Source organism: Nematolebias whitei, chromosome 22, assembly GCF_014905685.2.
Source record: "Nematolebias whitei isolate Nwh7 chromosome 22, NemWhi1, whole genome shotgun sequence".
NCBI classification, from domain to species: Eukaryota; Metazoa; Chordata; class Actinopteri; order Cyprinodontiformes; family Rivulidae; genus Nematolebias; species Nematolebias whitei.
In genome coordinates this window covers 11,628,994-11,656,120 of record NC_056519.1, presented here as the reverse complement: position 1 = coordinate 11,656,120, position 27,127 = coordinate 11,628,994, and the positions used below count along the sequence as shown (strand labels likewise).

General features: G+C 39.5%; 1 protein-coding gene across 1 annotated transcript in view; it reads right to left on the bottom strand.

Annotated features, from left to right (window-relative positions):
• Positions 1 to 16,432, bottom strand: part of wnk1b (WNK lysine deficient protein kinase 1b) — an 84,668-nt gene extending 68,236 nt beyond the window's left edge. Inside the window, exon 1 of the mRNA XM_037695834.1 lies at positions 15,076 to 16,432. Within this exon, the coding sequence (XP_037551762.1) occupies positions 15,076 to 16,023 (948 nt within the window). The 5' untranslated portion in view covers positions 16,024 to 16,432. The remainder of the gene's footprint in view (positions 1 to 15,075) is intronic.
• Positions 16,433 to 27,127: the final 10,695 nt, after the last annotated feature.

Below are 27,127 nucleotides of genomic sequence, written 5' to 3'. Positions count from 1 at the left end.
ATTTTTCCCCACACTTAATGCTAGTGAGCTGAAACCGAACTAATCTTTTGTTCCAAATTAAAGTTTAAAATGTACCCCAAATGGGCTGGAGGATGCTTATTTTTACCATCTGTGCAAACATCAGGTAGAATAAAATGAAAGAGGACATAATTCATTTGGTGAATCAGAGCAGTGAAAAAAAAAAAAAAAATACCACCAAAAGAGGAAATTCCATTTTAAATTTAAATTCCTTTTAAGCTGAAAGCTGATCAAATTATCAATATTCCTTTTAGTTATGTACTCTTTTACAGTGTTGTTTATATGAACAAGTAGCATCCAAATTCAAATATGTAAAGTTCTGATTCTAATCATGGGTTTTGTTCTCGTTCTCTTTAAGCCAAAAACCACTATAACAATGATCTAAGTGGGTGATGCAAGCAGTTTGTGCACATTATGTGGCAGAAAAAAATGCCTCGACTACAGAGAAGGGTATAGATAAGCAGCAAAAATGCTGTGGCTCACCGAAGCATGAAATATATTTCTTCACATGCAGAAATAGCACAGTGCACAACTATGTGCAAAGTAGTAACCACACAGTCCGGATGTGCAGCAGACTGTGGTGTGGCTTGAATGCCACCTGCAACTTAAGTCTGCAACATTTGATGCTAATAATGTTTTTCTATTACAGTCATGTACAGAATAGTGCGTGTTCATTTTATTTTTTGCCTTGTCACATGAAGATAGGATTGAATAAAAAATGCCCTCAAGTGACACCGAACTGCTCTCACTTCTGAGGACTTGTTAAATAAAAAGTAAGATATTTAGTATTCAGGAAATTATAATAAAAAGCAGCTTTTCTTGGTCAGCATCCATCACAACTTGCTCCTTTGTAAACAAAGCCACATGGTTATGCATGCTTGGCCACCCACACGATAAACACACAGACTAAGTGAAGCAGTTTCAATAGTAAGTACAGGGATAATACAAGAACCTCTGGCTGGATTGAAATGTGTAAACTTTAAATATTGCACAACGAGCTTGAGTCATGACACTAAACTGGTTTTCAAACAAACAATTGAAGCCAAAATATTCCTCCACAAGCAGAAACTCAGCTGCAGCACGATCAATGACGGAGCTGTATTCACGTGTTCTAAACCCCGAGGGCAAGACAGCATCTGGATTCTGAATTCCCCAACAATGCCTAAAGAACACAGATTGAATAGGCCTTCCATCAGACCACAGGGGACCTACAGTCCATTACCTTCTAAAGCCGCCTATTAACTTTCTGCCTCATCGTCCCTCACTGTGTCTGCAGCCACCTTTGTCTCTCCTAGACTCTGTCTGCACGTCTTCATCGCCCGTCTTCAACAGTCTCCTTTTATCTTTGCAAATATTACACATTTGTTCGACCTTTCCTGTCAGAAGCCCTTACCATCTCTGCTTCTCTCTCTGCCCTCGTTTCAACTGCTTTTCCCTTTTCTACAGTTTTAGCTTGCAAGTTATCTCGCTGGCTAACAAATGTCAGCTGCTCTCTGTACCGAGGCAACAGAAATTTGGCCACGTTTTCTCTCTGGCATTTCAGTTTTTACTAAGGGTGCTCTAACTGATGGGTTTGTAAGTGGAAATGGCGTCATTTAAGCCTGACTGGGTTGACCAGTGACTGGCAGTTCTGGCAGCTAAAAATCTGATTTTTACTCCAGACAGGTGAATGTGTCATGTCTGTGGCAGCTCTCAGATATACCCTATTTCCATATCTAATAATTTAATAACTGCTTAATACATTGCACTTTCAGTCCTCTTACACGTACATTAGCAAATTACATTAGACTGCAAACATGTATACATATGCACACTCAGCACTAGAGATCTTTTAAATCAAATATTGATGTAATGGGGATGGACAGAGGCTTTTAGATGAGCCCAGGGAGATACACACACATCCACAAACCTTCATATGAACCTTACAAAACAGAACATGTCATCTACAGCCAATCAGACAAGAGCAATCCAGCTCTTGGCCTTTTTCATGCTAATATGTCTTCCTCTATTCTCTCACCCCCCCCCATTTTTTTTGTTTTTTCAGTCCGTTTGTTTCATTTGAGTTCTTGAGTGCTTGTTCAGCGCCGCCCTCTCTGCAGCACAACTAAGCTAGAGTCAACAGTGCGAGAGAGGTGAGCTGTTTATCCCCCACAACACAATGAACAAGACCTCACAACGCAGCGCATACACGCATTCACAAACACAGAGAAAGAACAATGGTAAATAAACAGGCCTGGACCATCAGACGACCCAGTGCTTTTAAAAGCTTCTGCATTCGTGTGTGTTTTCACAACAGAGCAAGAAAAAGACGAGCTCTGAGGTTGGTCTTTCTAAACAAACCAACAAAAAAAGCCTTAAAAGTTAAAGTTCGTAACGTATTTGCAAATACCGCCCTCTCTTCAAACTTTTGGATAATACCGTTCTGATGAAAATCTAATTTACTGCTTGGTTTAAGTTTCAACAGATGGTAATATAATGCAGTATTTCTCCAATCCTGGTCCTCGGGGACATCGTCCTTTATGTTTTAGGAGCGTCTCTGCTTAAACAACCCAAAGAAATAAATAGAAAATTGACAGGAAAGAGCGAACTGATAAAACTTTTGAAAAAACACAACCATACCACAAACCAATAAAACATCTAAAAAATGTTTCTGTCAAAAATCAATAAAAAATCACCACGTAAATGTATAGTTTATTCTTTTACATTTACAACCTTTATGTATACAGGTTAGACTCAATGAGACTAGCCTGTTTAAATAAAGGTTGAATGAATTTGTGCTACAACTTATACAGCCATTGATTGCAACAACACAAGTGCACAGGAACTAGCTGAAATAAAAAAATAAAAAACCTGAAACGGGTAAACGAGAAATATAACTGACAGTTCTGAACTCTACACCAACAGTGAAACCTGTTATTTATCAAGCTAATTAAAATTTTTTTTAAAAAACTACACCGGTTTAAACTGATTTTCACTGATGATTCTCACTCAGGCATTTGTTTTCCTATATAACTTCCAGAGAATCTTTGAAATAGTTTCAGTACTAACTTGTTAGAACTAAATGTTTGCCAACTGTTTTACAGTGAAATAAAATTATGTTTGTTGCAACAAAAGAGAAATAACCTAGCAAGTGAGGCAGATCTGAGAAGGCAATTAGGACGAGATAGCAACTGATGAGTAGAGTCGGTGTTTTAGAAAAATGGTCAAGAAAACAAAATCAGCTTTCTTTCACCACAACAATAAAATTAGGCCAAGCCTGCCAGCTTCGACTCAAAAGAGACTTTGCTTTAAAGACATTAATACTTTGAATGACTCTGTGATGTCTTTAAAATGTGTGTCTATTAACATAAATAGAACAAAGAGTGAGAACTCATTTGAATACTTTGCTGTAATTTCTAAGCATTGGCAGCTTATTCAAGTTTTTTTAACCTGATTATCAATTATCTGTAAAAATAAAATAATCAAACAATTTTTTGCTGCTCTACATTTGATACTAAAAACATTAAAGCTCTGTTCAGGACAGGTCAGCATGCACAACAAACACCAGGTACCTCACAAAGACAGCTGCACAGAGTCATTTTACAATCAAATATAATGAAACAGAACACTGAGTTCTATAAAGGAACCAATTTACCTTGCTGATTCCAAGTTTAAACCATAATATTTCCACAACCTGTATTACCTCATTACTCCAAGGTTTTACAGATAAATGCAACTGGAATGTGGACATTTAAAAACCTATCAGCTGATCTGGCAAAGTCTTCTAATACAGAAACTTAGAAAAAAGGATGGACCATTACAGTATTAGGTACGTTCATGTACTCATAAGTGTTCTGATACTACAGTACTCAATACCACCTTATGGTTCACTACTTAATTGAGCAGTCAGGTGGTAGAGGAGCAATGTCATGCAACACAAAGTTGCTTGCTTATTACCTATAAACACCACTAAGAAAAAAAAGTAGAAGAAGCCATGTTTAGGTATTTGAAATTGAACGGAGATAACAAAAGTAAAGCTGACTGCAGAATAAGCTTACCAAAGTTGTCCAGAGCAACTAAATCTGGCACGTTCAAAACAAGCAATATGATAAAACGTCTAAAAAAGCAACAAAAAGTCAGCAGACAACCCCTGGAAAAAGGTTGAAGACCTCCACTATCATCAAGATGAAAATGGGCATCATTGAGAAGCATGAGAGCTGTATAAGAGTTATCAATCCAGGAAAGCCAAGCTGGAGAGCCGTCCAACAGCAAACCGATCCTGTCGGGCAGGCTGGCGGCATCAATTTACAAGATTATGAGGTGTAGGGAAAAAAAATGGGGAGAACGGATATGACCAAAACTGTTAATAGTCTTTCACTACAGGGTCATTGAGGAGCCTGAAAAGCTGCTTATCCTCCGTTTAAAAAAAAAAAAGTGGTATCAGTGCAAATGCCATCAAAGTGTACTTCAGCTTTAACTAATCTGAAGACTGGTCTGACAATAACTGTGGCACAGACAGATTATAATACTCACAAAACCAACAGGGATTAATTTATACTAAAATGCATATATTGTAAAAATCTGAAACCCATCCAGAAATGTTCTCAGTATGCAGGACTTAAAGCTCTAAATATAATGGAGAACTTGGAGCAAACTATAGACTGCTGGGGTCAGTAAGAATGATTGGTTGTGATTCAAGCAGCTGTTCAACCTTGCCCCCAGCCTCAGCTTTGAAAGGCAGAAAGGGTTTTCCCCCCTATTCAGTTTGAGAGCTACTGAGCCTTGCATACCATCAATGTAATCTCTGTCTGTGGTAATTACATCATGCAACTGTGGTTTATGAGGGATTGACTCCTAATCTGAGGGGGAGAACTTCCCGTCTCACTGGCCAAAGCGTCAATGATTTTTATTCTTTTTTTGCCTGCGTTTTTATGCACCTCCCGCTGACTCAGCGTGGTGTTTCAGAGATTTTCTCTCACAGGCTGATAAAGGATGTGAACAAAAGACGTGACAAAAAGTCTATTTGATTCAGTTCAGTTTACTTTACTTACTAGTTTTGATCTGCTGATCAAACTTTCTCTAATCAAACAAATATAAATAAAACACTTATGCTTCATTTCTCCATCTTTGTTTTTTTTAAGTTCTAAGAAATTTAACGGAAGTAGATTCTTCAAACAGAATCTGACACACTTAAGTCCTGTTTATTACGGAAGTCTGTTCTCACTCATTCTGCTAAAATTATGCTATGGCCAGCAAATGACACTCAACTGCTCAGTTGTTATTTATAGAACAATATGAGAGGAAGTAAAAGATGAGAAAAATATCCCATCTCTCCTCTTGTCCTACTTGTTCTTTCAGTCTCTCTTCCTCAGAGACGGTATTTAAGGTCATGGAGATCCCAGAGACAAAAAGCAAACAAAATGAGAACGAAAGAGACAAAAATATATATATAAAAAAAAAAGCAAATAGATGCACACAGTATTTAAACACTTCTTAGTTTCAATTTTGGTGTTCTTTATTTCTATATTCAGAAGAAAATAAACTTGTTAAACTCAAACCCATGTTTGTTTAGTGCACTTTTATCTTGAGCAGAAATTGGTTTAAGCTGAACTCTACTAATATTTACCAAAAACAACATGTTCGTCCGTCTGTCTTTCAGTGCCTGTCCACATGAGAACGTTTTTTTTTTTAAAAACACGCCGTTTTGTTTTGTTTTTTGCATTAGCTTTGCATTTAAATGTCATTTAAGAATCCTCCAAACATTTTTTTTATTTATTCCACAGTGAAAATAAATATGTAAACACTTTTCTTATGTATTTGTGTAAACACTCAAAATGAAAACTTTGGAAAACGATGCAACAAACCCTCCTCTAATATAACCTACTAGTGCAGCCCGAGGACGCCCTCTCCGTCTTGTTGTCTATACATTTCAAAACCAGCGCACTAGCTTTGTGCACATGCTCCATGCCTTGTTTCCCGTTTTTGGTGCATTTTTGTAGCAGCATGTTGTTTTTAGGATTTCTGTGTAAATAAAGACATTTCCTGAAGAATGCCATGTTTAGCATACTGTACTCTTGGAAACGACAAGTAAAAATATTGTTTATAGAAAAACCGTGTTTTCATGTGGACAGTGGGGTTGAGAATCTTTACGGACATCACAGTTTAATTTAGTTACATGTCAAAATGCTGTAATATGATTATACAATTATTATGGATGCAATGCAAATTATCCTGAAATTTAAATGACACTTTACAAAAACATTGATTTCTATATTTTGTGCATAATAATAAAGTGTGTGCAACAGCGTACAGTGGTGCTTGAAAGTTTGTGAACCCTTTAGACTTTTCTTCATTTCTGCAGAAATATGACCTGAAAACATCATCAGATTTTCACACAAATCCTAAAAAAAATGGTGGATCAAGAAAGCCCAGTAAAACAAACGAGACAAAAATATTATACTTGGTCATTTATTTATTGAGTAAAATAGTCCAATGTTGCATATTTGTAACGTATGAGGAATTCTAAAGGGTTCACAAATTTTCAAGCACCACTGTATGTCGAAACATTAATACTGTAATCGCAAGCTGCTGACCAACAATTAGCATGGATGCTAGCTTAACTCTGAAAATGCCATAAAAAAAGTTGATCCAAATAATTTGTTTATCACTGGAAATTTATACACAAATCAAACTTTTAAAGGAAATACTAGACAACTTTAACTATTTAACTACATTCTTCAGCTTAAGATGAAAAAGATGTAATAAACAGCTTTACTAGAACAAGCTTCTACTCCAGGAAACTACGGTAGCTCTAGTGGGACAAGCTGCACCACACAGTTGCCTCTCAAAGTGGAAGCACAGATTAACATCCACAAAATTGGTTTATTACATTGGAAAAATCTATTCAAAATCTTTCATACTAGTGACATGATGAATCTTTAAAAAAGAGTTTATCCATATTTAACAAAGTCTGCATATTGATTGGTGTTTCTGAGTGCTGTTAGATCATTGCAGCTTGATGACATCATGTAAAATAATATGCATCTGCTAAAACATGTGAATCTAGATTTACAAACAGTTCACTGAACACTTAAAATCACAACATAAACACTTGAGACGCACATTTAGGAAGTGGGATGGGTGTCAAATTTTAATGCACAACTCCAGACCATTTTTACTGAGGGATGACACGTTATCTGTGGAATGTGGGGAATCTGGGAGGGTTACAATGCAACCAAGGAGCGCTACCCCCCACCCCCAATACACTCCTCAAACACACAAAATAAGGGCTGAACACAAAGGCAGAAACTGGAGTACGCTCACATGTGTACAAAGCCATTCTCAACACACACACACAGCAGAATGGTCTGTGCAGAGTCAGGGTCCAGACAAAAGCCAAAGCAGACTAAACACAAATATAAAAAGGCACACATAAAACACACTTTTTTGTAGAGCAAGTAGCCTGAATGTGCACCCCTGATCAATTTACGCTGATGCAGACAACTGACAGTCGTCTATTTTAAACTGAGGTCACACACACCACTAATACGCGTTTCATGGTGCACAGGTTTAATAAATAAGCACCCAGGCCTGCTGTCACAGTAGCTCGACCTTTTCTGCGGTGCCTTTTTTAAGTCGTATTCAAATGCAGTTTAAACGAAGCCGAAATTTAATCAAATTTCCTCATAAGTGAAGAAAGAAAAAAGCCGATAATGAAATTAATCAATTAGTTCAAGCAAATATCAGGTAATTTAGTTTATAAATCTCCAAATCATAATCACACTAACATTTATATGCCCTAAAACATATACTGCTTCCTGTTTCTTTAGGCTGTCAATTTGTGCAAGAATAATTCCCCTAAAACATTCACAGGAAAACAAAGTCTTTACAAATGCTCTTAGGCAAGGCTCAGAATTCATATAAATTAAAGCATAGGATGTAAAGTATCCTTGCCGACAGTCATTTAATCTATTTAACTTTCAGAGTCTGATATGAGATTTCTCACTTTGGGCTAAAAACGATGACTCAATCTTCTGGTTCTGATCTGCAGCTGTCAGCCAATCGTGGCTCCGGGTTTCCAGAAAAAGTGATTAAACTCACAAAGTCTGAATTGTTTAGAAATCTTTTTTGGCAATAAACAGAAAAAAGGGGGAGAAACATAAAAACTTTAAACAGGCATACGCTTGTATTTAGTTGTGTTAAAAGTTAAAACATCCAGACTTTCCTAGAAACTATATGGAATACGTGGGCTCGTGTGCAGACCTTCAGCTTCTATATGGGAGCAAGTTACGGGAATAAATCACAAAGTGAGTCAATTACCATCAGATTGATGCATTTACTGTCCCAAACCAACCCCATCATCAACATACACACACAATGCATGAGGTGCAAGTCAACAATACACATACACAACCCCTGTTTCCAATTAAATCAAGATTCAATCATCATAAAGCGCACTTGACACAAACGCACACACGTTGCGACTGACGTAAACCCCCAGACGCAGCATTTTTTGCACCATCTTTCAGCTCGCCTCATTTGCAGCATGACTTTATTTAGAAGAAGGTGCCAAAACACTCGAGTGTGTTCAACACACTGATGTGCACGAACACACTCACCCACCAACACAGCCAAACGTCTGGGCTCGGGAGTACGCTTGCTTCTAGTTTTTCTGAATAAACACAGAGTGGGAGGGGAAAAGGTCAATCTTTTTTTTTTATCCATTCCAAACGCACACACAAAAAAAAAAACTTGGCACATATTTTCAAGCCTTTAAAGCTATCAAGTTTGAGTTATCTGTGTGTTAAAATGCCTCACTCCCATGGGTGGAAGGTCAAAGCTAAATGCCATGTTTTAAACTCTTCTGGAGTGACTCCACTAACATAATTACACCAGCTTCTCACTAAAAACACAACATGACCTGAAAGACATGCAACATATTTCTGTGTGAAAATAAAATTATAAAAAAGGCAGGATGGCCTGACCTTGGGAGTTCAACATTAGAGGAAACACTGATGTTTGGAACATAAACACACGTTACACCAGAAAGTAGTGCGAGTGGCCAAAGAAGAGGATGGTTTACATTCGAGGAAGTGTCTGCTTCTCCGTCTCCCTCCCTTTGCAGCTCACAGCTGGTTACCGACACAAGATAGAAAGCGAAGCATGAGCAGAGGAAGGATAAAGAGAAAATAAAGCTGTGGGAATGAGCAACAGAATCTCAGGTTTTCCTTGTTTCTTCCTTTCATCTCTACAATATCCAGAAGTCAGAGGAGCATAATTAGTGGCACGATGATGCTACATTCTCATTCCGACATCAAGCCCCAACAATCTCATCAATAGCTTCCATCCCTGTTATTTTTAAGGCAAACAAACTTGCTTTGTCTACTGAAAACCAGCATTCTCTTGTTTTACAGCTATTTATTAGAGAAGCATAACCGCATCATGAGAGGTGGTGTTCATGTAGCATCTGGACCTTATCGTGCCCTCAGACGACTTGTGTTGTGATTCGAGGGTATATAAATAAGAAAGTAATTGACTAGTAATGATTGTACGCATATCTGCAGGGTGGCTGGTGGTTATTTTGTGCACAATCCTTCCAGCAATAAATTCCCCTTTCAGGTTGTTTTGAAAGTAGTTATTCGGTTAATCTAGACGCATAAAACAACGCGGGAAAACAATTTCCTGCTTCAAGTTTTAAAATAAAACCGTTGAGGTAATTGCAAATGAAGCTGAGCCAGATAAATGAGTTAATAATCCCCCAAGAGGCAGCTGCAGCATGGGAACACGCATGCACTCAAGTTCTGCACAAGCCCCCTTTAACATGCACATATATGGCATTGTCTTGAATGGCAATAAAAAATAGGAAGCAAAGGTTTTTGTAGCTGGCATTTAGGACATTTACCAAATATATTTAAAATGCCAACAGCTTCCATCCCTTCATGATGCATTTCTGTTCATCTTTGGGGTTGCCATCACTTTATTTGGGAGTTTCTTAGCAGGGAGAGGCAGCTTTTGCCAAAGGCTTAACGCTGCAGCCGTTTGCTGTTTTGTCAGGGAAATCTGAACCTTGAAAAACTGTTACACCTCAGCTCTGCTGCTCTGGAGTAATCTGAGTTTATTTATCCTTTGGTTAACTACTCATATTTCAATGTGACACAGGTCAAGAAATTAAAATAAATAAATAAAAAAATCATACATCTAGATAGAAATGGGTGAGCTCTGAAGACAGTTTCCAGCACTCAAGAGGGTGTATGCTTGTTTGAGCTGGGGGATAATCTGCCATGTGCTTCTGTTGTGAGGGAAATTTTAAGATTTTCCAGAGCCAACAGAGCAAGAAAGGTCACTGACAAGAAAGAGGGAGGGAGGGTCCAGATTCTTATTTGCTTTCATTATTTTCCTGCCCATTAACCCTCTCCAGTTTCAGATTTCCTCTTGAACTTGAGTCATGTTCTTACCATCTTTAAACCAACTTAGGGCCATGCTAAAAAAAATAATTAAAAGGCATAAATTACGAGAATAAAGTTGAATAAAGTCTTAGTATTACAAGAATAAAGTTGTATGAGACTTTTTATTTTATTTTACACCTGTTGTTAATTATTTTTTTCCACGAGTTGGATCCACTATGTGACCTGTCAATCAGTCCAGTAGGCGTGTCAGCAAATGACCAATCCGAAACTAAATGAGTCGTAATATTATCCGAACTCCAACACGATAACACAGGGTTTACCGCATTTTAACTGTGGTAAAATGAAGAATGTTTGTTAAACTTTACTGTTATTGACGCTCTTACTCAAAACGTGTTCCAGTACCGTCACCTACTGTTGTGTTTTTGTACGCTGCTTCTGGGATGCATATACGTGACGTCATTAAGTCGTGACTTTCGTTTTTGTTTCCGTTTGAAAACGGCGCTCGGTGAGAGAAACTGTGTTCGTGCGGCGCTCGTCATTCCCCAATCTGTTACGGAAGCACGATCCGTAGAGTACTTCCGGGTTGCACAGATCGCGGTTGTTTATGAATAAAAGCAGTCTTAATTTACTTAGAAAATTACATACTCTTTCTCAACCGAGCTTAATGTAGATAATTTATGCCACTCGTATTTCCCTTCAGATCGACAACGTTTATGACTAAAAACTGTCTTAATTTACTTGAAAAAGTACGTGCTCTATCTTCACCGATCTTGATGTAGCTAATTTACGCTACTCTTATTTCCGTTACAAATCATTGGTTAAGATGATATGCGACACATTAGACCTGACCCCCAGTCTGGACTGAACGAGAAAAACCCTGCAAGATACAGAATCGATTATTCCCATGGTGAAACAGCGCCGCTCAGTGGTGAAGCTGCATATCATTTAAACCATGACGTAAATATGTCAATGATTTTAACAGAAATACGAGTGGCGTAAATTAGCAACATGAAAATCGGCGGAGATACAGCACATACTTTTCTAAGTAAAATTAAAACAGTTCTTATTCAGAAACGGAATTATACCAGTACATTTTCCTTAATCTAGCATATTGAACGGCGATCCGTGTGATCTGGAAGTATTCCTTTTAGTGCATGCGCAAATGAGTTACCAGTACAGATTGGGTTTCGCAACAGAGTGGGTAACCACAGCGCTGTTAGAGGTCTTCAATAAATACGCCAGAAAGAGGCTGAAGAGATCCAGCGAGTCGCGACTCACTTATAGGAGCATTTAGCTTCGGATTGGTCATTTGTTGACACGCCTACTGGATTGATTGACAGGTTGCGTCTTGGATCCGACTCGAGAAAAAAAAAAATCTCGTTCGACTTTATTCTCGTAATTTTATGGCTTTTAATTATTTTTTTTAGCATGGCCCTAAAGCTCTGTCATACTGTCAACCCTATCAGTGATTTTTTTAGTTTTACTTAGTCCCACATGTGCACTCTTGCCTCCTCGCATACAGGCTTCCAGTGATCTGCTCTGTAAAGACAAGCTGAACTTTGACCTCCACCCCCCCTCCGTCAACTTGAAAACCTTTACCCTCTCACTGGAATCGTCTTTCTTTGTTTTCCTTAATACCTCTCCCCTCTTTTACCTCTCAGTTCATGAATCACAAAAACATCTGCACCATTGTGGTTGTTTATAAAATCTACCCAGCAACAAACCATCAGAACTTACCCAACTAACAACTATGAGCAGCAGCAGCGATTATCGACACAGTAACCCTATTATTTCAAGCTCATTTGTGGCTAAAATCATTTCAACAATTCCTGTCATTCCAGGTGACCTGCCTCCACCTCTTCTCTCTCTCATCCATCTTCTACCATCTCGACTAACGAAGTCTCTAAAGATAAGCTACTGGGTGACCTTCCTCCTCCTCACCACCACTCCCATCATCTATCCATCTTCATAGTTTGCCTAAAGATTAAATGGACTCATCAGCTCCTCTGCCATGACATTTCCATCTCGTGGCAATCTGTTTCTGATAAAACGCTGCAGAATAAAACTTTACACTTTAATCAGACTATCAAACAAAGACTAAAAGTGCTCAAATTCAAACGCCTACAGGTCCCTTGAATATGCACATTGAAGTGACTCACAGGGGTGGAAGCGCACCTCGTAACCACAGGCGCACATTCAGAAAAATGACAAGTTCCAGATGAACCAGACTCCCCCCGATCTCCAGTTGTCGTGCCCACCCAGTGAGAGAATGTGATTGGCTGTAGTGTGTGGGTGTGTATATGTGGGGAGTGTGTGTGGATGTATGCAACTCTACTCTCAGCATTCTGCCACATGTCAACAGTTGCTCTGTCATCTTGGACATACAGAGGATTACAGCCAAGCTGTTCCTGCATGCATCATTTGGACAAGTCTTCACATGACTTCAGCACAAAGATAGTGCAAATCATTTACTCAAATGAGGGTTTTTTTGGGGTTTTTTTACAATATTGTGCAACAAAAAAAATGTCCAGCCACCCTCATTTCTTTGTATTTCTCTTCCAAGGAGTCAGACCTTCTTGTAATCTTGGCATCAGTTCAGTTTTACTCCAGTCCTTCTACATGATTATTTTCAGAAATCTTTTTTTTTTTTTTTTTGTAAAGCCGCTTAACACTGGCTTATGAATCATTCAAGAACAAAAAAAAATAAAAAATCCCTCCTAATTGACAAAATAAACCAATGCGTCTCCAAAAAATGCATCTTGGCTTAATAAAAGTATTGTATTTTTATGCAATTTAGATTCAGCAGCTTGCTGCAAAAACATAACTTGTATGCCCCTTTAAAAAAAAATCCTGTTAAAGTGACCAAAAAAAGGTCAATTTGACAATCATAAATCTATAATTTTCATACAGCATTCATTTACTCGAAACATTTTTTAGTCATGCATTTAATTGTCCAGATTCATTGGATTTCAAACAAAAACACATTTTGCACACAATGTGAAAATATGCCAAGTTTTAAAAGGCCTGGGAAAAATAGAGACCCAATATCTAAAATAATTTTTAAAATTACAAGAAAGCTTGGCTCCTTTGAAGCAAACTAATAAAATAATTCATAATAAAGCTCAAAGCGATACAGTCATCCCCGACATGAGATTTGCACAATTCTCCAATTAACGAGAGCAGAGACAAAAAAAAAAAAAAGAAGAAGAAGAAGAATGAGTGACAGAAAAACTCAGCCAAGGTTGAGTTTGTTTTCTGACAACAATCTGCCGTCTCTTAGATGCAGGGCATCAGGCAGAGCTGATTTTAGCCTCTAGGACTCAAAAAGACTCGAAGAACATCTTGTGACGAAGATGACAGCAAAACAACAGCAAGCTATCACAACAAAAATTAATCCAAGCAGAGAAAACAAGCAAGCACGATGATTTAGAGAAGATCTTTACACACAGTCTGCCCTCATCTTGATTGTTTCTGAGACCATTTACCAAAACTCTGAGTGTGACAGAATAAAACAATATTTGCACATATAAAGCTATTCTATCCGCTTGGTGACAAATGCCTGGCCAGGCTTTGTAAATACTGTATACAGTAATGCCTCGCTACTTCACGGTTCGTTTATCGTGGACTCGCTCTATCTCGGTTTTTCAAAAACAAGATTGGACATGACACACAATTGGCTGACTGATGGATGAGCCGCACGATCGGCATGGAACTTGAATTTAAAATACATTTAAAAATATTTAGCACCTGCTGCACATTTGTGCAACCCATACTGCAGGATAAACTTCCTGCTACACCTGATCAATTGTGCATGCAGAAAGGAGAAGTGGGCGTGGCCAAGAGCGCTTGCAGATGGCAAAGAGCAGACGAGGCAGGGAGTTTCTCAACAGCTAAAAGTCTCCATTCTTGCTTTTCTACATCCCCACGATGTATAAAAATGCTCCACTCCTGTTCGTATCTGCTCTTCTTTTTTTTTGAAGTCTCACTTTCTCTTTAACAAAAACGCACTCGCTGCAGAAGTTGCTTCAGGGTATTTTGGTGAAGCAGCATCAGTGATTGCAATCCTGGCTCTGAAATTCTTGTTTAATTTTATGCATCAAAAAGAGTAAGAATGAAAATGTGTTGGGCGCTCCCCAGCTACCTGGCTTCACCCTGCATTTTAGAAAAGTCAAACTGGAATGGTTATGACGTTAACTACCAGCATATCGAACTAGCTCAGTCGTCAAGAAATTTAGGCTGCAACTGTTGGGCATCCTCTTTAGCTTTCAATAGGCCTTTATCTGTTTGACCACAAGATCCGTTCACACACATGCAATAAAACAAAACAAAAAAAAACCTCTTTGTTAGCACTACAAAGCACGTTCACAATGGTGTTAACCATGAGTAAGAGGAAAAGAAATGTGTGTTGTAAAAGCAAGTGTGGGGTGTGCTACATTAAAAAAAAATGTCTGACTAATGCTAGCCAAGATGCTATCTGCATCATGAGTAAATCGGGCTGATCTCATAACATCAGGAGAAACCAATCTGGGTAAGAAGGAAGTTCTCTTGAACTGTATCAGTATATCAAGATAAAAATAGAGCATGCAAGGAGAAGGGATAAATTACCACAGCTGACACCGAGTTACAGACTCAAGACAAGCTCATGAGTGAAATGACGGTTTTCTAGACTCACCTGGAGTTCGCACCATGCCACTTCCACCGTCGTCTCAGTGTCGAGTCCCTTGTACACGGTCTTAAAAGATCCTCTCCCGATCTCGATGTCGAATTTCAGGAAGCGTCCGTCTGGTGAAGTCCCTACAGCTTTTGTCTCAGCCTCCTCTATATCCTCCTGCACTCGTTTCTCAGCTTCCCTCTGCTCAGCCCGTGCTTTTGCTAGCCCCTTTCCTTCCTCGGTCTCCCTGTCTTTCTCCTCAGTCAGACTACTAACGCTCTCCTCGATCACTTGTTCAATCCCTTTCCCTTCTGTCGACGTCTGTTGCACCTCCTGAATCCCTCTGGGACGTAATGTAACATCAGGATTTTCACCTATCGTTTTGGCTGTAACATCCAATACTGTCGAGATGGGCTCTTTTATAGTTCCCTCTGCGCCATCGGCGTTGCAAGTGGTAGGAACAGCAATTGTGACGACGCTTACATCTGAATCTCCCTCAGCATTTTGCACATGCCCCAATGCAACCGCCCCACCAAAGCCAAGGTAAGGCTGTAGGCTGGTGCTTTGTAAATAGGACCCTCTTCTGTCGTCCTCCTCCTGTTCCGAATCTTGCTCCTCGGACCTACAAAGCTGCAGAGACAAGAAGTTGGGAGTTCTTTCGCAGTCTGGAGGTGAGGTGAGAATCACAGTTGCCTTGCTGGGAAGGTCCAGGGCCGTGGCGTTCGAGTCGCAAATAACACTGCGGCGAAAGAAACGGTGCTCGGCCGTTTTGGAGTCCCTCTCCATCGTGTGGCGCCGCCGTCGCACCTCCGGCTGCCCGGCAAGCTTCTCCACGACGTGCGAGTCTGAACTGGCGGAGCCATTCACATTCTTGTGGGGGGTTTGAGGTGACAGACAGGGGGAAGCAGAGGACGCAGAAGGGTGTGGGGCAATCAGTTTCACAGCTTTGCTGCTGCTGCTCTCAGACATTCTTCCCAAACGCTCAGACCACAAAAAAAGAAGCAAGTGTAGGTATAAAAAAAGATTAATCCTCAAACTATTTGCGTAAACTTTATGTGGGAGCAAACCTCAAATTGTAAACTCCTTTTCAAAATAAAAGCTCTCAAACTCTCAAACAAAAGGCAGTAAAAAAAAAAAAAAGAAATGAATGCAGCAACCCTTGTTCTGTTTTGATCAGCTCGGTTTCCTTTGTGCAATGTCAGCTGTTTTAACAAGACAAGCTACAGTTTCTAAAGGCCCCTTCCATACGAAGCTTGAGGTGGCCCCAGGTGAGAGGAAGGGGCTTAAAGATTAAGGGGGGGAGGGATGAAAGGCAGTCCAACATGAAGCGTTGCAAGCACTGCAAAGAGTCTCCACGGGTCAGATCAACACTCAGATCCATCCTGCTGCCAACATCCATACAGGGACAACTGCAACATGGAAGGACTGGAGATTGGTCAGACCAGTATGGCCTCCTAGAAATCTGCGATTTGAGGTTACAGCCTGATAAGGTCTCGTCTAGGCCTGTTCTGCCTGTTGAGCTCCCTGAAGAGGTGGCTGGCCTGTCTGGTCAGACCAGACAGAGGACTAGGCTGGCCTAGCCTGGCCCTGCTTGGTCTGCTTGAGTCCTTGTCACTGGAAATAAGAGGGAAAAAGACAAACCGTTAATTTTTTCTTATATTTCCATTAAATATAAAAATCATCAGGAGTCTAGAACTGATCCAACTCAAAGAAAACAAATGGATACTTGACTCAGAGCCAAAATGGTTGAACATGCCATACCTCCAACCATGTTACTTTGGTATGATTAACACAAGGTGGTGCATACATTTCACAAATCTGAGATTACAAGTTCCCTCGACTGGATGTTTCTTCCATAAATCACGCGTTTGCATTACGATTTGTCATCTTGTGCTTTTTAAATGAAACTACATCCAGCCCTTGTTTACTTAATGCAGCGGAGTGATGTACGCCTAATTGCTCCACGTTTTAAATTTAGCCCAGAGACACAGCAGCCTGGCTGACCTCAAGGTTAGGCTACTCTGGAGCTTAGCATGAGAGAGGAGGGGGGTGCTCAGAGCGACACAGAGAGAATTACTGCACAGATACTAAATGCATAGGCGAGGACAGCGCTCGGAACATTACTCAGCATATTGAATTACAGGCAACAGGAGTGGTAAGAAACATGCTTACTGAATTTGTCTTACATAACAGCCTGCAGATAACTTTTAGTCTTATCGTCACCGGCACAGAACAGCAGCTGCTTTGGAGGGTAGCGTTTGAAATCATTGGAGATAAATGTTTACAGCGTCTTTTTTTTTTTTTTAAACACAGATTTTATTTTGTTTGGTCATCGATGGGATTTCTTCATTAAAAAAAAAACACACTTCAAATACATCAGGGATTAAATTAATCAGCGTTATCGCAAATTATTCATATGTCATTCAATCTAGCTTGTACGTCAGAATGTTATATGGAAGAACATGCTATGAAAAGTGCAAAAAAAATAAATAGTTTTAGGGCTGCAAAGCATAAAACGGATAGTCTAGAGGACACTTTGAAGTTTTGAGTTAAAAGTTTTCATTAATTTGCCATTAACAACCGCATTTCTACCACTTTTGTTCAGGAAGATGAAAGGTGAGAGCTGAAGAGGCCCCCCGTCGCTTCTTGAGGTCAGCAGGTACAATCTGACCGCTTGTTTGCATTTTCTTGTGCAGCCATGTGTGCCGTGCTGTTATACGTGTAACACAGGTTTTGAAATTAGCGTGGCATAACAACACAGATTGTGCAGGCTGTCCTTGAGGGCAAGCGAGGCAATTTATTCAAGCAGATGTCTCGAATCCCAGGTGCACACTCCTCTCTTGTGAATGACTCCACAACTACAATGAGATGCCACAGGCTGAAGAGATGGACGACTTTAAGAATGACAGAGCTATTCTCAATGAAGCGTGTCTCAAAACGAACCTGGTGTCCGATTCATCTGCGCATCAGGGTTAAACGGCAGCACATGGATGCAGCTTAGTTTAAATGTTGGCCAGCATCGCACTCGAATCGCACACCCAAACACATACGACTCCATGCTGAAACTTTGACATGCAGCTACAAAGATATATCATATTTTATGGTGATTTCACAAGAAGAGTTGCAAGCTGTAATGAGGTTTGTGTTTATATGGGGGCCTCAGTAAAGTCTTCAGGGCAGCCAGTTCAGCAATCTGACATTTAAATGCACCACTTCTCATATGTCTATTTTAAAGCCTTGGTGCAATAATCTGTTTCTAAAAGAGAATAGTTGTCTATTATGACTAATAAACAATTCTGCATGGGAATTTATAGTCAGAAAAATAAACTTGGAGCATTATATAATAGATTTGCTGAATGGTTTGATTGCACAAGTGAAACCAGATAGTCACAATCAGCTTCTGGCTGGTAATACAATGAAATAACACCAGTACAGAAAAGATAAAAGTTTTTGTGCACGATAAAACAACAGTTCATAAAGTTTGTTCAAGGGCTTAAACAGCAAAAGGAGGCAATAACTAATAAAAATAAGCAAGATGAGTTGGAGGGAATGTCAGCCTTGAAATGTGTGAAAAGATTCAGCTGCTCTGAAGAGATGCTCACACACACATAAACACGCACGCACGCTCACACACGCGGAAAATGTCGTGAACAGTGTGCAGTCGGTCGCTCTGTGTGGGGTTCACTGCCCGTGAAGGAACTCAGTAAAATGGAGGTTTCGTTGCTAACTTTACCAACCAACCAGTCACGACGTGCTAAAACAACGGAATAAAACAAAACCGAACCATTACCTCTCACATTGGTGTCGGTTCTGTTGGTACAGTTGGACTATGGAGGCAAAAACTTGACAAAAAGGAGCTTCTGCAGCGCGCTCTCTCTCTCTCTCTCTGGAGAGCTTATGGTGCGTCACATTAAAGCCACAGTTGGTTGCTGAACAAAATACTAAAAAAATAAAAATAAAAAAGGCAAATTACAAGACACCTAACTTAGCCGCAACCTCTCTTTAAGGTCCTGGATACAAAGCAGAGAGCGGTCCGTGCTCGAGCTACAAGCCGTCAGACAGACACCTCCCACCGCACAGAGATGCCAAGTTCACGCGCTGATGTCGCGGCGGCTCCGGTATTACTTTCTGCCCGTTTCTGTGTCGTCCGTGTCCAGACCCAGCTATCCACACAGATATTTAGTCCGTTAAATGTAATAAGTCCGCTGTGAAGAAGTGATATTCTCTGTTGTAAAGCTTCCAGACAGCGGCTCCGACCGCTCTGGGGCTCTTCTCTGGCGATTATTCGTCAAAGCGACGGCTGCGTTTTCACACAGCAGAGCCGCGTCAACTGCCCGGCGATGACCCGGATGATGGCGGAAGCGCGCTACCCTTTCGAAATAAAATAAAATCCTAATTTGTCATTCAAGACTAACCTTAGAACTGCACTTTAGTTCATGTAGGGAAGAACAAGTGGTGCTCGGTGCACGTTTTAAGTCAAATTTTGATTAAGCAAATGAAAGTGATTAATTTGCACATTGTTTAAACGCTGATATTACAAGGTACATTGCAACAAAATTGTTGTTGTAATTTTATTTTGACAAGTCAAACCGGAAACGGTGTTGTTTAGCATTATTGCGCTACCCAGCAGCACTAGCTTGGACCAATAAAAGTCCTACATCATGGTTTATTTCACCAGATTGTCCTCCAACTTTTATTAATTTATATTTTAATTTATATTTTATTCTTGTGTGACTGATACTTGTTGCATCTGTTTTGTATGAATTACTGTGGACCGTCATAATTTAAAAACAAAACAAAATTCCTAAAGATTTCTTAATCACTTCACAGTTAGTTGATGGGGTTGGGGCTGTGTATATTTGACAAACCAAGTCCTAACATTTTAACCCCTCATTTGGGCACAAAAGAGACTACTTCACAAAACAAAACATTCTTTTATCATAGTTTTTATTAAGATGTTTCATATAATGCCAATCCCAGTAAAGTTGGCACAAATCCTCTGTTTTTCTGTGTGTAATAGTTTTTTTAAAACAAACTTTACAACATTTTTTTTTTTATCTTCAATGTGTTTGTCAAAATCAAATTTTTACTCACTGTGTCTTTTTGTATTCATATGTAGTTTTGCTGACCTGTGGGCTGTAAATTGTGTGTGACTCAGCTGTGCAGCCACTACTATCAAGTAAAGTTGTTATCTAAGCCTGCAGTGTTTACAGAAGGATGATTTGCTCAGTGTTGCTGCAACACAAACTGCTACTGAAATGATAAAGAGTTGCAAACAATGTTTTCATATCTGAGATGCCGCTCTGCTGCGTGCTGAGTGAGCCAAGACATAAACTGGGTTATGACCTTGTTGTTTCAGGTCCTAGCATCTCCACTGAGGTAGCAGGGGAGCGCAAATGAGTCATTTTGTTTCATTATATTACAAATCATTCAACTGGCTCCTGGATTTTCATCTGAAAATGAGAGTTGTGATTTGTGTGACACGGTGGATTAAAGTTCTTCGCTGGGCACGTACATGTTGAACGTAATTATTCTGCACCTTCCTTGAGGCACTGAAGCCATACTGTATGACGTTTCACAACAAGGAGCAAGTTCTGACTGAAACTGCCTGAGAATTACCATGAAACCCAGCAGGGAATGTGGTGAAGGCCTCAACATTCAGTCTGACCAAATGATGCAACACTGTTTTTGTTGTGATCTCTGTGGTCGATTTAACAAAGCAAGGGTAAAACTGTGACAATCTCAAGACGTTTCCGATGAATTTATTGAAAAACACAAAAATGAAAGTAATTCAGAGCTCAGTGGAACTTGTAAACAAGCAAAAGTCTTTAAGACTAAATCAACAAACATGTCAGTTCTAACCTTTGTCCTTATCTGTTAGTTAACAGTCCAGATCCGCTTGAAGTACTGTAATACATTACTGATGGCACATTTACCTTGACTGCACCGGTAGTCTAGAGCTGGGGTAAAGATGCAAGTACTGATCAGTGCTCTTTGTATTGGACGCTGAAATGAATCAAAGTGGGACTGCGTTTAGATCAAATGTCAGTCACCAGAGGATTATAGCTTAAAAAATAAAGTAAATCATCGCAGCGTAACTTTAAACTTAAAATTGCCCAAATGCTTCAAAACAAACACGAGAGGAGCGTTTTCCATCTCTCCCCTAAAATTTAATATTTCGAGACAACCTGTACGTCCTATTCTGTGCATTTGACCTTTTAAAGCGTTGCGTGTTATTTTATTAATCATCTTAAACTCTGTTTTCACACCAAATCACCTTGTAAGGTTTTGGTCTTAGCTTGCTTTCAGAGTAAAAAAAATGGTGAATTGAGTTCTTAGTTTGCAGGTGGGAACTTGTAGAGCATTTGAAGCACATCGATATAACAAAGGACAGACAGTCGCTGTGGCAGGTTGTCATTGTTTTCTCAGATATAGGGATGATTATGCCAGTTTTATGCTGTAATGGTGTAAAAATGTATAAGAGAAGCACAACTTTCAACATAAAGAGTAGTATCAGCGTTTATCTTTGGTGGGATTCAGTTGCTCAAAGCTGCCATTAAATACATTAAGCCTGTCTGGAGGGGAGGCTTCAGGGACTTCCTCGTGTTTTAGGCTCTGTTGGGACCTGATTTACAAAAGACTGGGACTTTTCTGGAATAGTTGACTGTATTTAAATCCTGTGGGGGTCAGCTGTAAAACCATCCATCAGTTTGTACTCGGTTTATTCTGTTCAGGGTCAAGAGGCGGATTGAAACCTATCCCAGCAGTCTTTATTTCTCCGATGTGACGCTAGCGAGGTGGCATCTACCATGTGCATGTGCAAAAACTGTTAACGTCTACAAGTGTCCACGAGACCCCAAATTTTCCATAAGAACATTGACACAACCGAGCAGAACTTATTTGCGTCCTTTTTTTTTTTTTAACCAAATGTGGATTATTTTTAAATAATCTAGTAATAGACTTCAAAATGTTAACTTCTTTTCATATCTGTAGCGTTTTAGCTTCCTTGTTCCAAACACAGTGCTTACAACAACCTTCAGCTGACTCAGCTATGCGTTCTCCAAAACTGCTGCTTCTTTTGCACAACTTGAGAATTTACGTAAACGAAGCGCGGCAAGAGTTGGCAACGAGCCTCCTGACGTTCAAACGCTGTCGTGAGAGCGTTGTCTGAATCTTTACTGGCGCGCTGCAAGAAAACGACCTCTTTTCCTACTTCTTCAAATATGCCGCTGTCTAAACTTCAATCACTTTTGCCTCGTACAACTCGTTTTTAATCTCCAGGAGATTTGTGTGATTGATACAGATTCCTCCCGTCCAATAAATCAGAATAATTATATATTTTTTAAGATAAAGGAGGAGACAAACCTGCAAAATATGATTTGCATAGATTGTAAACAACTGTTCAGTGACGACTGGAGTCATGCTCAAACCTTTCTTGCCTGTTCTTAGTGGTACTTTATTTAAGTGAATTTATTACTTCAATGTGTACATAACTGTAGGTTAGCCATAAGGACATGCACCTACAATTTGTCTTGTGGTCCTGTCACTCAAAAACAACAGGCCCACCCATCAAACAGGAAGCTTGAGAGTTCCATGTTCTGCTCAGAACATGTAAAAGGAAACATGCAGCTGATTCAGCAGGACATATTTGTGTTCATGCAAATCATTCTGCCGCCATCAATCAGTTCTGGTTCGGTGCGTTCTTAAAATGAAAAACAGAAGTTTATCAATAAAAGAAGATTTTTAAAAATACTTACTGGTAATTTTGTTGTAGTTCATGCTATTGCTCAACACATTGTTTCATCTATCCATGTATTAAACATGTCGCCCTCCTCTGCATGGATCTGAGATGGGGACATTGGGGTCCAACTTGCACCGCAACACAACTCAGTTTTGTGCTGAGTATACAGACAGAGCTCCTGCGTTAGTTTTACAGAAAAACCCTTAAAAGCGTCCATAGCCCTGCAGTCAGGAAACCCAATTATAGGCCTTCTCCTGATATAAACTTTAGTGGTTCCCAACCCTGGTCCTTGAGGAACACCATCCTGCACTTAGTTGTTTCTGTGCTCCAACACGCCTTCAGTGGTTTAATTACATCTTTAAGGTCACCTCTTAATCACCCTTTCATTCAAATCATGTGCTGGAGCAGAGGAACAACTAAAACAAGCAGGGTGGCGTTCCTCAGGGACCAGAGTTGGGGCCACTGGTTTAGATGATTTTCTTTGGCTCCTTTGTGCTGTAAGTGACTGAATTTATCACTCCACTGTGAACAATCTGATTGTTGGTGTATAAAAAGAATGATCTAGTTTCTTTGAAGTCAAACAAAAACGTAATTTAAGATGCTGAATAAACAATAAAAGGCATCTGTTCAGAAACTAACACTTAACGTTGTGTCTTCCTTTCTTGGCTTTGGCACATATAAACACAGCAATGACGTTGTTCACACATCTCAGTTCAGACACCGACACGACTGCTTGAGTGCATCTGTTTGGAGCACTTTCACAGGAAGTGATAAACGTGATCAGTACATTTCCTTGATTATCACCAGATGTCTGTCTGTTAGCAAAATATCTCATGAACCACCAGATAAATTTTAATCAACTTTGCAAAAAGCAATCACTGCATACACCTCTCCAACTGATTATCATTTGGAGTCAGTCTAATTCAAAATGGTTACCATAGCCAATTAATCTTAGAAAACATAAAAATGGCTATAACTCAGTCAATTTAAGAGAAGATGACCTAAGATTTGGCGTGCTAGTAGCTGAGGTTGAGCCCCAACACTTAGTCTGAGTGTTTATAGATTGCACAAGATCACATTGCAATTAACCATTGGTGCAAACTTTGTCTGTCTGTTAGCAAAATATCTCATGAACCAGAAAAAATATGTTATTGAAACTCTCAGAAAGTAATCATTGGATGTACTTCCACAACTGATTATCTTTTGGAGCTAATCCAATTTAAGATGGTTGCCACAGCCAACTGATTATAGAAAACATAAAAATGGCTATAACTCGGTTAATTTGACAGAAATTGTGCCACAAATCAGTGTGATTGTAGCAGAGAGTCGGTCACAAACCATACTCTGAGCATGGCGTGACTTCTCATAAAATTGCGCAAAATCTGCTCCAACTCCATCATTTCGCAGCTCAAGATCATCTTAACTTCAAAATAAATGCACGTTGCGATGGACGACATGCATCCTTTTATTTCCTTTATTTTTGCTCATCTGAGCTGAGCAGTCAAACTTGAACCCACTCGAATCATAACGTCCATGACAGCAGCTCAGTGCGTCTTTAAGTGTGTCTGTTAAAAAAAAAAAAATCATGTTGCAACAGTGAACACTTCCCTTCTCAGTAATCTGCATGCTTGCTTTTTTTGTTGCATTCTTTCTGTGAACTTTATGTTCAAAGGGCCTCCAGGCGTTAAGTAAATGCAGCTTCCAGTCCTCTGTGCATTGCAGCATGGTGCACATTTGTAGAATTTATGGGATGTTTTCAACTCATTTGGTGGCACAGTTCAGTGGAGAGCTGCACAGAAAGTCACTGTGCAGTGCAACTTCTCACCAGGCAGTGACACTAAAGAGTCCACTCTCAGCTTCTCCATTAAATTCTACTTGATTTCACCTTCTGACGTTCAGCCTCTACATTCCCCTCCACTCTGAGATGTGTGTCTCCCCTACAAGCCTGTTCAAAAACTGAACAGAATGTCTCCTCTCGCCGCTCCAACGGTCCAAATGAAAGAGTAATTAACGTGAATGTGGTCTCTCTCCCTGCAGACAGACGAGAAGATTAAATATGACACAGATTCTTTAAAGTAATTGAAAGGGAACAAGTCTTATGGGGCAGAGGAGAATAAATGTGACAAGTGATTATAGATATGTAAAAAGCAAAGCTGATAATTACTTACTTTGATCTTGTTCACTTAAATATTGCTTTACTTGAAAGTGTTTCCAACTGGATACAACTACATTTTAGTATATGTTCTTGCCTGAGGGACAAAACATTCATAATTTAATTTGTTTTATCCTCTTGACAATCCTTCATAGGCATGTTTATGAGTGTGATAGAAGCTGAAGTGGTGTGGGGGTCATAAATTGGTAAATATTAATCAATTTTGTCAGAGGTAATTACTTTAAATCTCATTAATTACAGAGGTTTTCATAAGAAAAGCGCATCGTATTTTTCGGACTATAAGGCGCATTAAGTGGAACAAGTTCATTTTGACAGATTTTTGGGAACAGTGTACACATAAAATCGGTTCGAGGTCAGTAAGCACAACTAGGATTAACACATAAATATATAATTATCTTTAAAAAAAACTAAAAATGGTAAGTATGACTGGAAAAACCTGCACTGATTCATTTTTAGGGCAACGAAATCTGACAGACTATATGAGTTATTGTGGCACATAAACTTTAGGAAAAACAAGTTATTTTTATCATGTTTTCAATCTGTGAATCAAAGCGTTCGTCGAGCATATCCGCAAGTGTGTGATTCGTGTTTGGGACGGCATGAATCACACGCTTGTCAACCGGGTCCATCATCCTGTCAGGGCTGGATCATTCAATTTTAATTTAGAGCACCTTTATGAATGCTCTATCATCCTCATTTGAAAAGCTAGTGTTCATCTAAAAGAGGACAATAGATCCATTCAGGATTCAGGGCAGAGTGACGGTGTTGCACACTGACCCATTTTGGAGTGTGACGGTCCTGATTTACCAAGGCGTGTCACAACCGTTTGATGGTTCGCTTTAAAAGAAGGTTATTAGGTTTTTAAGGTAAAAAATAGTGAAAGAAACGAACAAGTTGTCCACGGCACTTGAACAAAATTGGGTTTAAAATGACGGCGTAAAGATGGCAACAATTATTTGGACAATTACTGACAACTTACAAAACCGGCCTGTTCAGTGGGTTTTCAATTACGCCACTGCTAAACACGCCACGTGTCACCTGCATCAAGTAAAACGCTTTCGTTGCTCCAACAGTCTCTTCAAAATGAAAGAAAATGCTGAACAGTTTTTATACAAAACAAATGGAAACTTCAAACGGAAATTAAAATGTTAATAACAGTTTGTTTAGCTGGTTTTAGTAGCAGCTTTTAGCTTAAACGCTACGCTATTTAGCTTATTCATGATAATAATTCTGCTCAGGCCTATTTACTGCTATATATATTTTTCTTGTTCTTCTTGCGGCTGCTCCCTTCGTCAGGGGTCGCCACAGCGAACTAACTCGCACGGAGTATTCCCCACGGATTATTTTTACGCTGGATGCTCTTCCTGACGCAACCACAGCCCACCGAGCTACCACAGCAAGGGCTGCCGTCCAGGGCACCCAGGGGAGCAGATGGTGGGGGTTAAGGGCCTGGCTCAAGGGCCCAGAGTGGGGCAAATGAGGGTGGAGGCAGGTGTGGATGTTTCACATTTACCATCACATTTTGATGTTGTCAGGACCGGGAGTTGAACCGGCGATCTCCTGATCACAGGCCCACCTTCTCTAACCTCTGCGCCACCACTAGGCGTTATGTAAATATAAATAACCACTGCAGCCTCAACTATTTTGTGGACTGAATTAGTTATTTTTGTTTGTTTATTATTTAGCCACAAGCGGCCACATGCTATCGGCTATCGTTAGCGTTAGCTCATTTAGCCGTAGCAATCTGAAATTTGTGCAAATGGTAAATAATCTGAGCGTTATTTGTTTTTTCTTAGAAGAAAAAAACCCAATTTTGAACAATTGTACTCAACCTGAAACCACTAATACAACGCTAAAATTCCCAAGAAAATTAAATCTTACCACAAATATTGTTGTAGGCTACATCAGGATGTCTAAAATGTTTAATCGGTCAAGATTACAAAATAAAACTCCTAAAAAGGTGCTATGTGCTAAATAGCACAACAGAACTCCCTGTCAGTTTACTGACAACTTTATAAAGTCATTACAGCAATTAAAGATCCATGGAAAAACATTTAATGCTACTAGTAGAAAAACATGAGTAAAATTTTGTTTTAATTATTCAAAATAACAATCTCATCCCCTCATAAATGTATAGATTACAAGGCACTTGTTTCCAG